At 43.5% G+C, this 15267-nt stretch overlaps 1 protein-coding gene across 8 annotated transcripts in view; it reads right to left on the bottom strand.

The window, feature by feature from the left end:
- The window catches only part of LOC122551374 (abl interactor 2), a 149120-nt gene extending 136639 nt beyond the window's left edge, over positions 1–12481 (bottom strand). For 2 of the 8 annotated variants that reach the window (XM_043693148.2, XM_043693145.2), the window contains exon 1: positions 12020–12481. In XM_043693148.2, the coding sequence (XP_043549083.1) occupies positions 12020–12136 (117 nt within the window). In that variant the 5' untranslated portion in view covers positions 12137–12481. The remainder of the gene's footprint in view (positions 1–12019) is intronic. The other 6 variants (XM_043693144.2, XM_043693150.2, XM_043693146.2 and 3 more) reach the window with 6 other exon arrangements.
- Positions 12482–15267: the final 2786 nt, after the last annotated feature.

The raw sequence follows: 15267 nt of genomic DNA, 5'->3' as shown, positions 1-15267 counted from the left end.
GTCTCCTTCCTATCGGAAAGATAGTGAAACTTGAAAGGGTTCAGAAAAGATTTACAAGGATGTTGCCAGGGTTGGAGGATCGGAGCTACAGGGAGAGGCTGAACAGGCTGAGCTGTTTTCCCTGCAGCGTCAGAGACTGAGGGGTGACCTTACAGAGGTTTACAAAATTATGAGGGGCATGGATAGGATAAATAGACGAAGTCTTTTCCCTGGGGTCAGGGAGTCCAGAACTAGAGGGCATAGGTTTAGGGTGAGAGGGGAAAGATATAAAAGGGACCTAAAGGGCAACATTTTCATGCAGAGGGTGGTACGTGTATGGAATGAGCTGCCAGAGGATGTGGTGGAGGCTGGTACAATTGCAACATTTAAGAGGCATTTGGATGGGTATATGAATAGGAAGGCTTTGGAAGGATATGGGCCGGGTGCTGGCATGTGGGACTAGATTGGGTTGGGATATTTGGTCGGCATGGACAGATTAGACCGAAGGGTCTGTTTCCATGCTGTACATCTCTATGACGATGACTCTAAATGGAGAAGAGAATAACTTTCCAATATACTGATGACCAGTGAAAAAAAATTCCATAACTAGTTACTCTATCATAAATCTTCAAAATCTCGAACACATCAGTTTACCTCCTAACCATGTTTAAAAAAAGTTAGACATTGAAACATTAGCCCTAATTCTTTTCACAAACGCTCTCTGCCAAGTACTTCCACAATTTCCAGGTTTTCTTTCAGATTTCCTGCATCTGCAGTACTTCACTTTTGCATTCTTTAATCATCGCTGCTCCACTAAGAAGCTGTTCAAGACACTCCATTAAAAAAAACCCAAATGGTAAAGTGAAAAATTCAACAGAAAATATACCATTAACATTTTTTTTTGCAGCCAGCTAGTTTCCTGGCAGGGAAGGTAATGGAATAGTTGAGGTAAAGTTACGAAGAAAGGGAATAGTTTCAGCAAAAAGTTGACTCAGGCAGAAGTGAAAGATGATGTTACATACATAGAAATAGGCAGTCATTCTGACAGGAAGGACCTGAGATTTGAAACCTGGAAGTTAGCAACAACCAACCTAGTTTAACCAGTGTTTAGGGAACAACACGAAAAATGAAGGCATGTTTCAATGAAGGCCAAAGACTATAGACTCAAAATTACACTTCAACCAAGGCTTTATGCTGGAAAGCACAGGAGCAGCAGAGATTGAAGAGGCAGAGGTGAATGTCATCAATGTACAAATGGAAGCTGATTCCACAATTTGAAAATCAATTGCTGGAGATTCTCTGGTTGTAGTCAAATTGATAATTGTGGAAGTGAGAGCAGTAGCACTAAATTGAGCAATTGAGAAAACGTAGACACAGATGCTGAATCAACTACACTGATTCAATCTGCCAATGTGAGGTACAATTTATTCTCTGGTACTGTTCTACAAGGTGATTAGAATATAGTGTGCCTGCATATAATTGGTTACACATGCACTCTGTCCTTCCACTGAGAGTCTCAATTACCAAGTGCAGCATCAGAAGAGGAGCTTATCTAACTCAAAAAAAGCAGCCTTTGATAAGCATTCCTAAGTTTTCACCATCCTCTTCACATAACTTCACAGAAGCAACTACTATTCCACCAACTTCTTTTGATACTGTTTGGAACTCAAATGCATTATTTGCAATCTACATTAATTTTCACTTGCCATAGGTTGCATCACTAGTCTCTGTTCTCGTAAAGTGTGCTTTTCTCCCCATTTTCAGCATTTCTGAATTTTGCATCATCTGTAAAGCTGGAAATTAATCCTTGTGCACATTATGAATAGGCCAAAACACAGGGACCTAAGATCATAGAACATATAAGCTAAGAGTTAGCCATGCAACGCCTTGAGCCTGCACCACCATTCAATAAGATAGTGGAAGATCTTCAACTTCCTGCATTCTTTGAGTTTTTAATATGAAAGAATCCAATGATAAGTCTTTCAATAACTAAACCTCGAGTCTCTGGGTCAGAGAATTCCACGGATGCACCACCTTTTGAACGCTAAAATCCAAGTCATTTCAGTTCAAACTGACTTCCCCCTTATTCGGAAACTGCGCCCCCCTGAATTCAGTCCTCCCCATCCTTTCTGCAGGAGGGAACACCCTTTCTGCATCTAATGCGGCGATGTCAAAGAATCTTGCATGCTTAAATTAGGTACACTTTGTAGTGTACAAAATCTCATGCAAGGACTGCACAAAACACTATATAGGACAAACAGGAAGACAGCTAACGATCCGCATCCACGAACATCAACTAGCCACGAAACGACACGACCAGCTATCCTGAGTAGCCACACACGCAAACGACAAGTAACATGAATTCGACTGGGACAACACTACCATTATAGGGCAAGCCAAACAAAGAACAGCCAGGGAATTCCTAGAAGCATGGCACTCATCCACAAACTCCATCAACAAACACATCGACCTGGACCCAATATACCGGTCACTACAGCGGACAGCTGAAACTGACAACCGGAAGCGGCAGGGACAGGCCACTATAAATGCCGGAGGAAACACCACAGAAGCGCTTCACAGGAGGCTCCCAAGCACTGAGGATGTCACCTAGACAGGGGACGAAACGTTTGCAACAAAGATTTCCAGCTCGGCGAACAGAACCACAACAACGAGCACCCAAGCTACAAATCTTCACCCAAACTTAGGTCACTTCAAGTTAACCTCCATGAACAAGTACACGTAATTACTTGGAAGTTTAACACTGCCTAGTCACTCTATTTCAGAAAACGCTCCCAGCTGTTATCCCAACCAAAATTATTGTATCCTTTCCTCCAGTCTGTAAACAAAACTGATAATCCACTACTCTTCACTTCTTACAATATGGCTAATTTTGCATGAATGCTGCCTTTAAATCCATGGGTTTTAATTTTGATAACTGTATTAAGTAGTATATTCATTCTGAAAACCCATGTACACATCAAGAGTACTATATCTTTAAACTTGTTATTTCAAATAACTCAATCTTGTCAGAGATGGTCTTTAACAAATTCATGCTGTCATTTATCATCCGAAAGGCGATACTACCATCAACCTGATTAGCCTGCAATTCATATGAAACAAAAAAAAGCAGGCATCCATCATTTGGCCTCTTAATCCTGTTTCAAAACTCAAGATCATGACATAACTTCCACCTTAGCCTCAGGAAGGTGTAGCCATCTCCATATCTCTTGATTCCCTTAATATCCAAATATCTGCTAATACCACAAGTCATAGGGATATACAGCATGGAAACAGATCCTTCCATCCAACTCGTCCATGCTGTCCAGATATCCTAACCTAATCTAGTCCCATTTGCCAGCATTGGGCCCATATCCATCCAACCCCTTCCTATTCATATACCCATCCAGATGCCTTTTAAATGCCATAATTGTACCAACCTCCACCACTTCCTCTGACAGCTCATTTCACCCTGTGAGAGAAAATGTTGCCCCTTAGATCCCTTTTATATTTCTCCCCTCTCACCCTAAACCTTTGCCCTCTAATTCTGGACTTCCCCAACCCCAGGGAAAAGACTTGTTGATTTATCCTAGCCATGCCCCTCATGATTTTCTAAACCTCTAAGGTTACCCCTCAGCCTTCAACATTCCAGGGAAAACAACCCCAGCCTATTTAGCCTCTGCTTATTGCTCAAATCTTCGACTCCGGCAACATCCTTGTAAATCTTTTCTAAACCCTTTCAAATTTCACAACACCTGAATATACTCAATAATGAACATTCATAGCTCTGTGGTAGAAAATTCCAAAGATTCACAAACCTTTAAGCACAAAAGTTCATAATCTTGGTCCTAAATGGCAGACTCATTTTACTGCGACTCAACCTCATTTCTAGTTTCCACAGTCAAGGAAATTTCTCTAATTAGCCCAACCCTTAATTTGGTTCTTTCTCACCTAAATGGTGAGAAAGATTTTATTTCTTTCACTATTTTATATTTAAAGCTGGTAAACTATTTTCCCATTTCCAGCTTTCATTTTCCATAATCAAATTATCTATTTTATGAACTTGATATTGTAAATCACTTTTTCATATTAACACCTCAAAATAGTTGTGATCCAGGAAACTAAAAGTTGTGGATGGCCTTTGTTTCCCACTTGAAGCAATTTGTTTAGTCTGTACCTTAGTTATCTTGTGTTTGCTCATTTACTGTTTTCTCTGCCAAGCCTTTGATTCGAAACTACTGGCACCACACTTATTTTAAAATAAATAAAACCTTTGGAGTGCCTTCACCATTGACAGCTCCAAATCCCTTTCAAAAACTATTTTCAACCCAACAATTATCATTTCTCAGATGTTTTAGTACTGACACATTCTCTACCTTCCCACTTAAGCTCCCAAAGTCATATCCTTCACAACTTCCTTATTCATTGTGCTAGAAGCATACTGATCATGCTTTTTTAGGAATTCAATGTTGCTCCCCATCCTTTACACTGCTTTCCTATATCAGAATAATTGAAGCTGTCATTATTACCACGCTATTGCTTTTATAGGTTTCACAAACTTCTTGCAGGCTTACTGCACTATCTTTCCATTATTTGGTGATTTACGTGATACACTAGGTTCTTTGCTTTTTTTAAAAATTAGAGGCAGTGTGGGGGGGTAGTTCCAAGAGTTTCACTACCCTTTTGTGAGAAGATTTTCTTTTTAAATCTCCCCAGAACAGACAAGCTCCAATGTTAAGCAAGTGTCTCTTTCTTCCAGATTACCTTTGTTCGACAACCTCCCATCTCTTGCGCTCAAGAAAATATGTTTGGTCTATTCATCATACTCCATGCATTTACCTAAATGAACTCCAACCCTGATTTCGTCTGCATTCTCCACTCTCAAGTAAGCTTGGTGGTGCAGTAACAGTGACAAGTTTAAATCCCACCTGCTACGTAGAAGTGTATTAATATGCCCGAAAGACAGGTCTTTTCCCCTCTATCTTCCCCAATAGATCATTAAGTTTAAAGGTACACTAGAATGCGAAGTAAAATATTAAAATATTTCACGATGTGATTGAACAGAAAGGTTAGAGGTTGCAATTCTCAAGGCTACTGTCCTGAATTCTGAAGTTTGGGCTCACCATACTGCTCAGCAGTCATCGAGTGAAAGGAAGAGGGAAGCTTTAAAAGATATGGTATGAAATTTAGCATTTTGCAATTTGGATTAAGTTGGAATTGATTTATGACTTACAGCAGGTCTGAATTAAGTAGCGAATGATGCATTCTGTCCTATCTAGTCATACTGATGAGATGGACATTAAACTGAGCCTGTGGTTGCAAAGTATACATGCAAATCCTTTATACATATTTCTCAAATTAAAATTAAATTCCAAGTTTCAAATATCAGGCAATACAATCGCACAGTTTCCCAAAATCAGTAAAATAAATAATCACAGTGACACAGAAAATGATATCATCTGCCATTTTGAAGTTTTATTGAGTTACATGTTCAGATAATGACTTTCAGGCTCTTCTTGCAACTGGGAATGTGCATTCCAGCCCCAATATAATTGCAATCGGATTGTTACATTAACAGAAGAAAGGAACATACGCAGTAAATTCAAAGAGTAAATCCATATTTGAACGAGTGAAGAGAAGGTTCTAAAGATGGACCAAAATATTAATTCCCCAGGCATTCAGTGAGTGAAAAAATGCAACTCAAGCATACGAGGTCTGATTCTCCAACTCTTAGCTGGCTTGAACCAGTAGGGCTGGAGTTGAGAGAAGTGGGGAATTACCCTTGGATTAGGAAAGTGAAAAACAAATAAAATCATAGAATTCAGATTCATCACTATCCAGCAATCCATGTGGATATTTCCAGATTCCGGTTTGGCTCAGAATTCAATCCTCTGACTGTAACAAAGGTAAACCATTCCTCCTAGTCCTCTTCAAATATTTGTCTGCTTTTACATGATCGAACACACCATCCGCCTACACCTGTATCATACAGCTAGATGGATCCATTTCACCTGGCTCCATTCATACAAGTCTGATCTTTCTGCTTCCACAAGAAAGTATCCCCAAGGATATATCCATTGCTCCTGACCTCACCCTACATGCTTTCGCCTCTGAAAAACCATTTGAATAAACGGCATCAGTTTTCACGAGCACATTGACAACAAGCAGCTCTACCTCACCACATCTCTCACAACACCTTCACTGTTCCTAAATTATCAGACAGTTCGTCTGGCACTCAATACTGGATGAGCAGCAATTTTCCTCAACGAACAGTGGGAAGATGAAAACCATCGCCCAGTCTTTGCAAACACCATTCCTTTCTCTTTCAGTAGCCATACAGCATACAAACAGATCCTTCCCAAACTAAACTCGTCACACCTGGCCCACATCCCTCCAAACCTTTCCAATTCATGTACTTATCCACATCTTTTAGACATAACTGTACCCCCATCCTCCACACCCACACCACTGCAAAAATGTTGCCCCTATCCTTTTTAAATCTTTCTCCACTTACCTGACAAATGCTCCCCCAAGCCTTGAAATCCCTCACCACAGGGAAAAGACACCTGCTATTCACCTTACCTGTACCCCTCCATTTAAAAAAGTCTCTATAAAGTCACCCCTCAACCTCCTTACTCAAGTGAAAAATTCCCATCCTATCCAGCCTCTATTACTTAAACCATCTGTTTCTGGCAACATCCTGATTATTTTTTTCTCCAGCCTGATAATATCCTTCTTATAAAAAGGTAACCAGAACTGGTCACAGTACTCTAGAAGAGGCCTGACCAACATTCTGTGCAACCTCAACATGACTTTCCGACTCCTATACTCAAAGGTCTGGGCTTTGAATGCAAGCATGCTAACCGCATTAATCATCGTCTACATATGATGCAAATTTCAAAGAATTATGTACCTGAACCCCTAGCTTTCTGTTCTACAATACTCTTGTCTCAAGGTAAATCAGACAGTTCAAAACATGGATATCATACTTGATGGCAAGGTGGGTTTCTCATCACTCATTCACACCATCACTAAGACCACTTATTTCCATCTCCATAACAGCTTACCCTCATTGTGTTCAAACTGTCCACAGTCTCACCCCACCCCATCTCTAAAATCCTCTGGCTCTACAAATCTGAGATATCTGAAATATCTGTGATCAAATTCTGGCCTCTCGAGCATCACAAATTGAAAGATACAAACTAGGAGTTGGAGGAGATCATTTAACCCTTTGAATCTGCTCCACCATATGACTGTGATGGATCCTCTATCTTAATGCCATATTCCCATAACACTTGACACTTAAAACCTTTGAAAAAAATCTGTATTTTTTCATTCAGTGACTTGGCTCCACAGCCTTGTGATAGAGAATTCCACAAGTTCACTACCCTGTGAGAGATTTTTTTTCTCTGGTCAGTCCTAAATGGTGCATCTTGTTCTAAAATTCCCTAACCAAGGAAGTCAACTTCCCTGCACAAGTCTATCCAGTCCTGTCAGGATTTTACATGTTTCAATCAAAATTCCCCTCATCCTTCTGAACTCCAATGTGTACAGGAGCAGTCAAACTAATCTCTCACAGGACAGTCCTAGCGTTCCCGCTATTAGCCTAGTGGACCTTCACTGCATCCCCCTTTACGGCAAATATATCCTTTCTCAGAAAGGGAGATGAAAACTGCATGCAAAATCCCAGATATGGTCTCAACAAGACCCTTTATAACTACAATGAAACATCTCTATTCTAAACTCAAATTCTCTTGCAATGAAGTCCAATATACCATTTGCCTTTCTAATTGCTTGCTGTATGTGCTTAGCTAATTTAATTGACTGATGTACAAGGACACAAGTCTTTTCATACATCCACACTTCCCAGCCTATCACCCTTTTGGGGCAGCATGGTTGCACAGTGGTTAGCACTGCCGTTTCACAGCGCCAGGGACCCAGGTTGATTCCAGCCTTGGTGACTGTGTGGAGTTTGCACATTCTCACTGTGTCTATGTAGTTTTCCGCCAGGTGCTCCAGTTTCCTCCCACACTTCAAAGATATGCAGGTTAGGTGGACAAAAGGAGTCGCCATGGGCACCCGCATGGGCCCCAGCTATGCCTGCCTCTTCGTAGGGTATGTGGAACAATCCATCTTCCGCAACTACACTGGCCCCACCCCCCATCTTTTCCTTCGCTACATTGATGACTGTATCGGCGCTACCTCGTGCTCCCACGAGGAGGTTGAACAGTTCATCCACTACACTAACACCTTCCACCCCGACCTCAAATTCACCTGGACAGTCTCGGACTCCTCCCTCCCCTTCCTAGACCTTTCTGTTTCTATCTCAGGCGACCGAATCAACACGGACATCTACTACAAACCAACCGACTCCCACAGCTACCTGGACTACACCTCCTCCCATCCTGCCCCCTGTAAAAACGCCATCCCATTCTCCCAATTCCTTCGTCTCCGCCGCATCTGCTCCCAGGAGGACCAGTTCAAAATACGTACAACACAGATGGCCTCCTTCTTCAAGGACCGCAATTTCCCCCCCGACGTGGTCGACGGTGCCCTCCACCGCATCTCCTCCACTTCCCGCTCCTCCGCCCTTGAGCCCCGCCCCTCCAACCGCCACCAGGACAGAACCCCACTGGTCCTCACCTACCACCCCACCAATCTCCATGTACAGCGCATCATCCGCCGTCACTTCCGCCACCTCCAAACAGACCCCAGCACCAAGGATATATTTCCCTCCCCTCCCCTATCAGCTTTCCGTAGAGACCACTCCCTCCGCGACTCCCTTGTCAGATCCACACCCCCCACCGACCCAACCTCCACTCCCGGCACCTTCCCTTGCAACCGCAGAAGGTGCAACACTTGCGCCCACACCTCCCCCCTCACTTCTCTCCAAGGCCCCAAAGGAAACTTCCATATCCGCCACAGATTCACCTGCACCTCCACCCACATCATCTACTGCATCCGCTGCAGCCGGTGTGGCCTCCTCTATATTGGGGAGACAGGCCGCCTACTTGCGGAGCGATTCAGAGAGCACCTCTGGGCCACCCGGACGAACCAACCCAACCACCCTGTAGCACAGCATTTCAACTCCCCCTCCCACTCCACCGAGGATATGCAGGTCATTGGACTCATCCACCGCCAAACCACAACAACGCGACGGTCGGAGGAGGAGGAGCGTCTTATCTTCCGACTGGGAACCCTCCAACCACAGGGGATGAACTTGGACTTCACCAGTTTCTTCATCCCCCCTCCCCCCACCTTGTCTCAGCCGAATCCCTCCAGCCTGGCACCGCCTTCCTGATCTGCAGTCTTCTTCTTGACCTCTCCGCCTCCATCCTACTCCGACCTATCACCCTCACCTTGACCTCTTTCCACCTATCACATTTCCAACGCCCCTCCTCCAAGTCCCTCCTCCCTACCTTTTATCTTCTCCTGCTGAACACTCTCTGCTCATTCCTGAAGAAGGGCCTGTGCCCGAAACGTCGAATCTCCTGTTCCCTGGATGCTGCCTGACCTGCTGTGCTGTTCCAGCAATAAAGTTTCAACTTTGATCTCCAGCATCTGCAGACCTCACTTTCTCCTCCGGTTAGGTGGATGGGCCATGTTGAATTGTCGTGTCGTGTCCAGGATTGTGCAGCCATGGTAAATGCGGGGTTATGGTGATAGGTCAGGGAGGCGATGGATTTGGGTGAGATGCTCTTTGGAAGCTCAGTGCAGACTCAATGGGCCTCTTTCTACACTAAACAGAGTCTAGATTTATAAAATGCTCTTCTGGTTTTTCACAATGAAGTGTATAGCTTCATATTTAGCTGTGTTACACTACATCTACCATGTATTTGCCCATTCAATTTGTCTACGACACCTTGAAGCAATCATGCATCAGCTTCACAACTCAAATCCATCCAGTTTTGTCTCATCAGAAAATTTTAATAATTTTACAACTGGCATCTGTGCCTTCAAAATGTTTGGTCCCTAAGCTCTGAAATTTCCCTAACCTCTCCACATCCCCATATTGTTCTCCTCTAAGTCACTTCTTAAACCTAAAGCTTTGACCAGTTAGTCATTTGCGGCACGGTGGCACAGTGGTTAGCACTGCTGCCTCACAGCGCCAGAGACCCGGGTTCAATTCCCACCTCAGGCGACTGACTCTGTGGAGTTTGCACGTTCTCCCCGTGTCAGCGTGGGTTTCCTCCGGGTGCTCCAGTTTCCTCTCACAGTCCAAAGATGTGCAGGTCAGGTGAATTGGTCATGCTAAATTGCCCGTAGCATTAGGTAAGGGGTAAATGTAGGGGTATGGGTGGGTTGCGCTTCGGCGGGTCAGTGTGGACTTGTTGGGCCGAAGGGTCTGTTTCCACACTGTAATGTAATGTAATCTAATCTAATCTTTTCATTGTCTTAGCTGGCGCAGTATCAATTTTGTTTCATAACACCTATGAAACATCTTCGGCATTTTATGAAACTAAGGTGCTCACAAAACATTATTGCTGTTGACATCTTTTGCCATAATCGAAACAGCAAGTGCACATTTTGCCCACTCTAATTAAATCATGGCTACTCGGCACCTCAATCCCATTTACTCACCTTTGACCCAGTAAAGAGACACCCTCAGGGGAAAGATAAAGTGTATAAAACTGCTTCACACATATGCACAAGCAAAATAACCAAAATTAATTTAACAGGCATCATTTAAAGACAGATTCAATTCTTGAACCAGCCATAATATTGCCCACTGATAGGCTATAAAAGATAAATGCAACATTTTCCTAAAGTTGCTATATGTTCTTATCCATTTAACAAACTCCTGAAAACATTTAATAGGGAGATATAACCACTGAGTTGCTGATCATAACCTCTTAAATTATTCTAATCCATTTTTCATGTTTCTTCTCTCTCAGTTCAAGACCATAATCAACATTTCCTTGAACTGCCCTTACCCTCAGCTATAATTAAGTCATCCCCCACACATTCCTTCTCTCAAGTTCAAAACCATACAGCTCCTCCATTCAAGTTTTCATGTTTGCTTCATGCAATCCAAAGTTGGCATAGCCTGTTTTGTAGTTGATTCTATTCTTCTGTTCGAATTTGAATGGCATTCTGCAGAATAAGTTACAGCATTTGCTGTCACCCATAGTAGCCCACTAGCTTCACCCGTACAATAATGACATCCACTCAGTCAATGTCTTTGAAAGTTGTTGGCATGCAGCCTCCCACACAGAGGGATTGCATATTTTTAGGTCAAGTCCTTTGGATTCTTTTTTTTGCAAAATTCTTTATTGGGGAACATACATGTGTGACAGTTTTTTTTTGCGGGGCAGGGAGGAAAGAGTGGAACAGAGAGGACAGAAAATAAGCAAAAGATCTGACCTCGTATTATTCCATCAAATGGAAAAATGCAAATTAGCATTTTATTAGCCAGACCAGAGCAGATCTCAGCCAACTAGGACAATCACCCTCGTAATCACAAGAGCAGCATTCCTAAAAAGAAAACAACTAAGAACGCCTGCCAGACCTTCCCTCAAGCTCAGAACCTTAGAGTTAAGAATGCACGATTCAGAATCTCACCGCAGTCGGGGGGGGGGGACATACCAGACAAAATAAACGCCAGAGAATGTGAACCAGATACTGAATTCTGAAGAAAAGACGGAGTTAAGGGGCCGTGATTGAAGGCGGAGGACAAATGTGGCAACGGGAGACCATCTGGCTGCGGAAGGTACAACAGGTCGGAACTCAGAAGCTGAAAACCCCTCTGTCCGCGGACAGGGAGTAGGGAAAGGGGTAACTCCGATCCATTCTCTCACTCACCCCTCCAACGCCACCTCAGGGAGAAGCGGGCGGAGGAGCGAGGGCAACACGAGAGCCGGTTTCCGCGACATTTTCATCTGGGAGCAGGGGGCGAGCTCCGGCTCGAACTCGCCGGGGATGTGGCTGCGTGGGAGTTGTTAGGGGGAAACGAGCCGCCAGCCACGGACCCCCAAACCACCTCCCCTCCGGACTGAGGATCAGAGCGGCCCCAGTATCCTTACCTCCCAGCCCGGTCTCTCACCTGTATGTAGTTGCTCTCGCAGTACTCGGCCACCCGGTCCAGGTTGTGGTAACTGTCCAACAGCGCTCGGCGGCCCGCGGGGATCTCCTCCTCCAGCAGCATCTGCAGCTCCGCCATCTTCCCCACATCTTCCGACACTGGGGATGCGGGACCGGAACCGGAAACAGGGGGCGGGGGAGGGGGGCGTTTAGTGGGGGTGGTCAGAGTCACTTCCGGAAAGGCTGCCCTCCCTCAACTGCCCACACCCCACTCTCACACACTGTCCCACACACGCGCACACAGTCCTGCATGGCAACCGGAACAACCAAGATCTCCCTTAGCAACCATCATTCCCCCTAGCAACCAGGGTCCTCCTGAGCAATCATTCACAACCATCATTCTCCCTAATAACCATGATTCGCTTTAACCACCGCTCACCGTAGTGACCATCATCCAACCGGCAACCAGCGCACCTTAGCAACCAACACCTTATCATAGCAACCATTACCCAGCCAAGCCACCATCATTCACCCCAGCAACCAACATCGATCCAAAGATCCAGTACTCAACCTATAGCTGTGATCATCTCCCCTAGCAACCAGCACTGACCCTACCAATATCATTTCCCTCGCAATGAACTCTCACCCTAGCATCCAGCACTCAACATCGCAGCCATTATTATCCCCAGCAAAGAGTGCTCACTGTAGCAACTACCATTCCCTAGTAACCTGCAATCACTCTAGCAAACAAGAACCCAGCCCACACATCCAAGCAACAACTCTCACCCTGTGGATCTTCCATCTTCCCAGAAACTAACATTCATCTTAACAAACAGATTCCATACAACCATCATCTACACAAGAAGTCATAGTTTTTCCTAGCAACCATAATTCCCCTATCAACTACAATCCACTCTGGCAACTTTCAATCATCCTTTCAAGAACCAGCACTTCCTCCGAGCAACCTTTAAGCATTCCTTCAGGAACTCGCACTCATCCTAACAATCATCAATCGTCCTAGCAACGACAATCCATCTGAACAACCATCACTCACCAAAGCAAACATTAATTCCCCTAGAAACAAAACAATCACTCTGTCAATCAGTAGTCTATCTCCAAAGACCATTGTCCAACTCGTACTCACCATAGCAACCATCATTCCGCAACACCAGTATCCACTGTAGTAACTCTCATAAACTTGTTATTTTATCGTTCCTGGCAACCAACATAAACAGTACCCTCAGAGCAGTCTCATACCCCTGCAAAAGACCACTACAATAGTGTGGAAATGGGCACTCAAGCAGCTGACATATTTCTAAGAACTACAAAGGAGGATCCAACTAAAATAACCACAACCTAACCCACAGGAAGATGCATAAAATTACTCTACAACTTAGCCTTTCAGTTTGCATAGGAGGAGAGGCAGCATCAATAGCAAACCATTGGCCACAGCAACAGCTACTGTAATTAGTAACAGGCTCACTGGACCAGTTAGGTCTGAGGCATGTAACCTTCAGTTCTGAAGCTGCATGCAATTTTCTAACATCTCATTTGTCTTTCAACTTCATTCAAATGAAATGCATTAGCATGAAAATGAACTTTACATAATGTTAAGAAAAGTAAGAACAATGTTTTTATTGTATGATTTAAAAGGCTAATCATTATGCTACACTTTTACATTTTCAATTCATTATTTTGAAAAAAATCATTTGAAAAAATATCAACCTGAATGAGTGATAAAACTGCATCTTGGCTATGGATAATGCCTTTGGTCAGAGGAATAGATTTTATGGTTATGCTTGTTTACGTAGGACAAACAGGAAGAAAGTTAGCCACCAGGATACACGAACACCAGCTAGCCACAAAAAGACACGACCCTCTCTCCATTGTAGCCCTACACACGGATGAAAAAACCCACCAATTCGACTGGGACAACACATCTATCCTGGGACAGGCTAAGCAAAGACATGCCAGAGAATTCCTAGAGGCCTGGCACTCCAACCACAATGCCATAAACAAACACATAGATCTAGATACCATCAATCAACCCCTCAGAAAACAAACAGGAAATTACATCACCAAAAACCCCAGAAACCCCATCCAGGACAAACATATAAATAGAAAGCAGGAGACAACAGCTTCGCTTCACTTGGAGGTCACCACTGATGATGTTACCTAGCCAGGTAATGAAACGACTGGATATCAAACCTACAGCTCAGCGAGCAAACCTACACCCTAAGTATTAGCATTAGGCACACAGGTGCTGGTCTGAGCAAGAGGTATATCACCCTGGAACAACTCGTAATAGAAACAGTACATATTTATAGTACTTTCACAAAGTCAGATGTCCCAAAGTGTTTTACTGAAGGAAAAATCACATTATAAAGTATTAGGTTTTGATGAGTATTTTGAACGAGACGTAGAATTGAAGGAATTTAGGTGAGAATTCCAGAACTTAGGCATTTGTCAGCTGAAGGTGGCCACTTATGGTGGAAGAAAGAAAATGCGTGATTTTAAAAATACCAGAATTAGGAGAATGCAGAGATTTCAGAGGGTTGTCGAAGTAAAGAAAGTTGAGGCCATATAGGAATGGAAAACAAGTATGGAAATTCTAAAATAGTTTACTGCACCAGGATCCAATGTAAGGGGTAAAAAAAAAAGGTGACTGATATACAGAAATTAGGAGAGGCAACAGAGTTCTGGATGAGCCACTAATCAAGGCAGCAATGAAACAATTGAATCTGGAGGCAACACAAACAATGAAAGATGATTTCAGCAACATATGAACTGGAGGAGGAGTGGAAATGAATGGTGTTATGAAGGTGGAAGTACAGAGCAAGTTAAATAAAGATCTATCCAGACTGTACCATAAAACACCCTTGGCAAAGGGAAAGGTTCAAAGCTCAGCTCAGGATCAAAGAGGATGCCAAAGTTGCAAATAGTCAGACAGTGGCCAGGGAGAAATATTGAGTCAGTCAATAGGTATTTGGTGTACTGAATACAATAGCTTTTGTCTTTCCTGTACATAACTGGATTATAGCAAGCAGGTCACACGATAAGGCTGTGAGAAAGGAGAATTTAATGGATACATACAGTCAATATACTCTCACAACCAGTACAAACATAAGATGAGCTCCCTTAAACCCCTGAAATACCTCAAAGTTGATCCTTTCCTTAAGGTGATGCAAGTAACAGCTGTATTATACTGGGGGTGTTGTTTCTGTTTCTTGGTGAATTCTGACTATTAAATCTGAAGGAATTCATGGACTG

This window comes from Chiloscyllium plagiosum, unplaced genomic scaffold (genome assembly GCF_037043375.1).
Source record: "Chiloscyllium plagiosum isolate Xiang-an unplaced genomic scaffold, Cpla_swu_hap1 HiC_scaffold_7, whole genome shotgun sequence".
Classification (NCBI taxonomy): domain Eukaryota; kingdom Metazoa; phylum Chordata; class Chondrichthyes; order Orectolobiformes; family Hemiscylliidae; genus Chiloscyllium; species Chiloscyllium plagiosum.
Note: the sequence above shows the minus strand (reverse complement) of the source record. Positions and strands in the feature narration are given on the sequence as shown.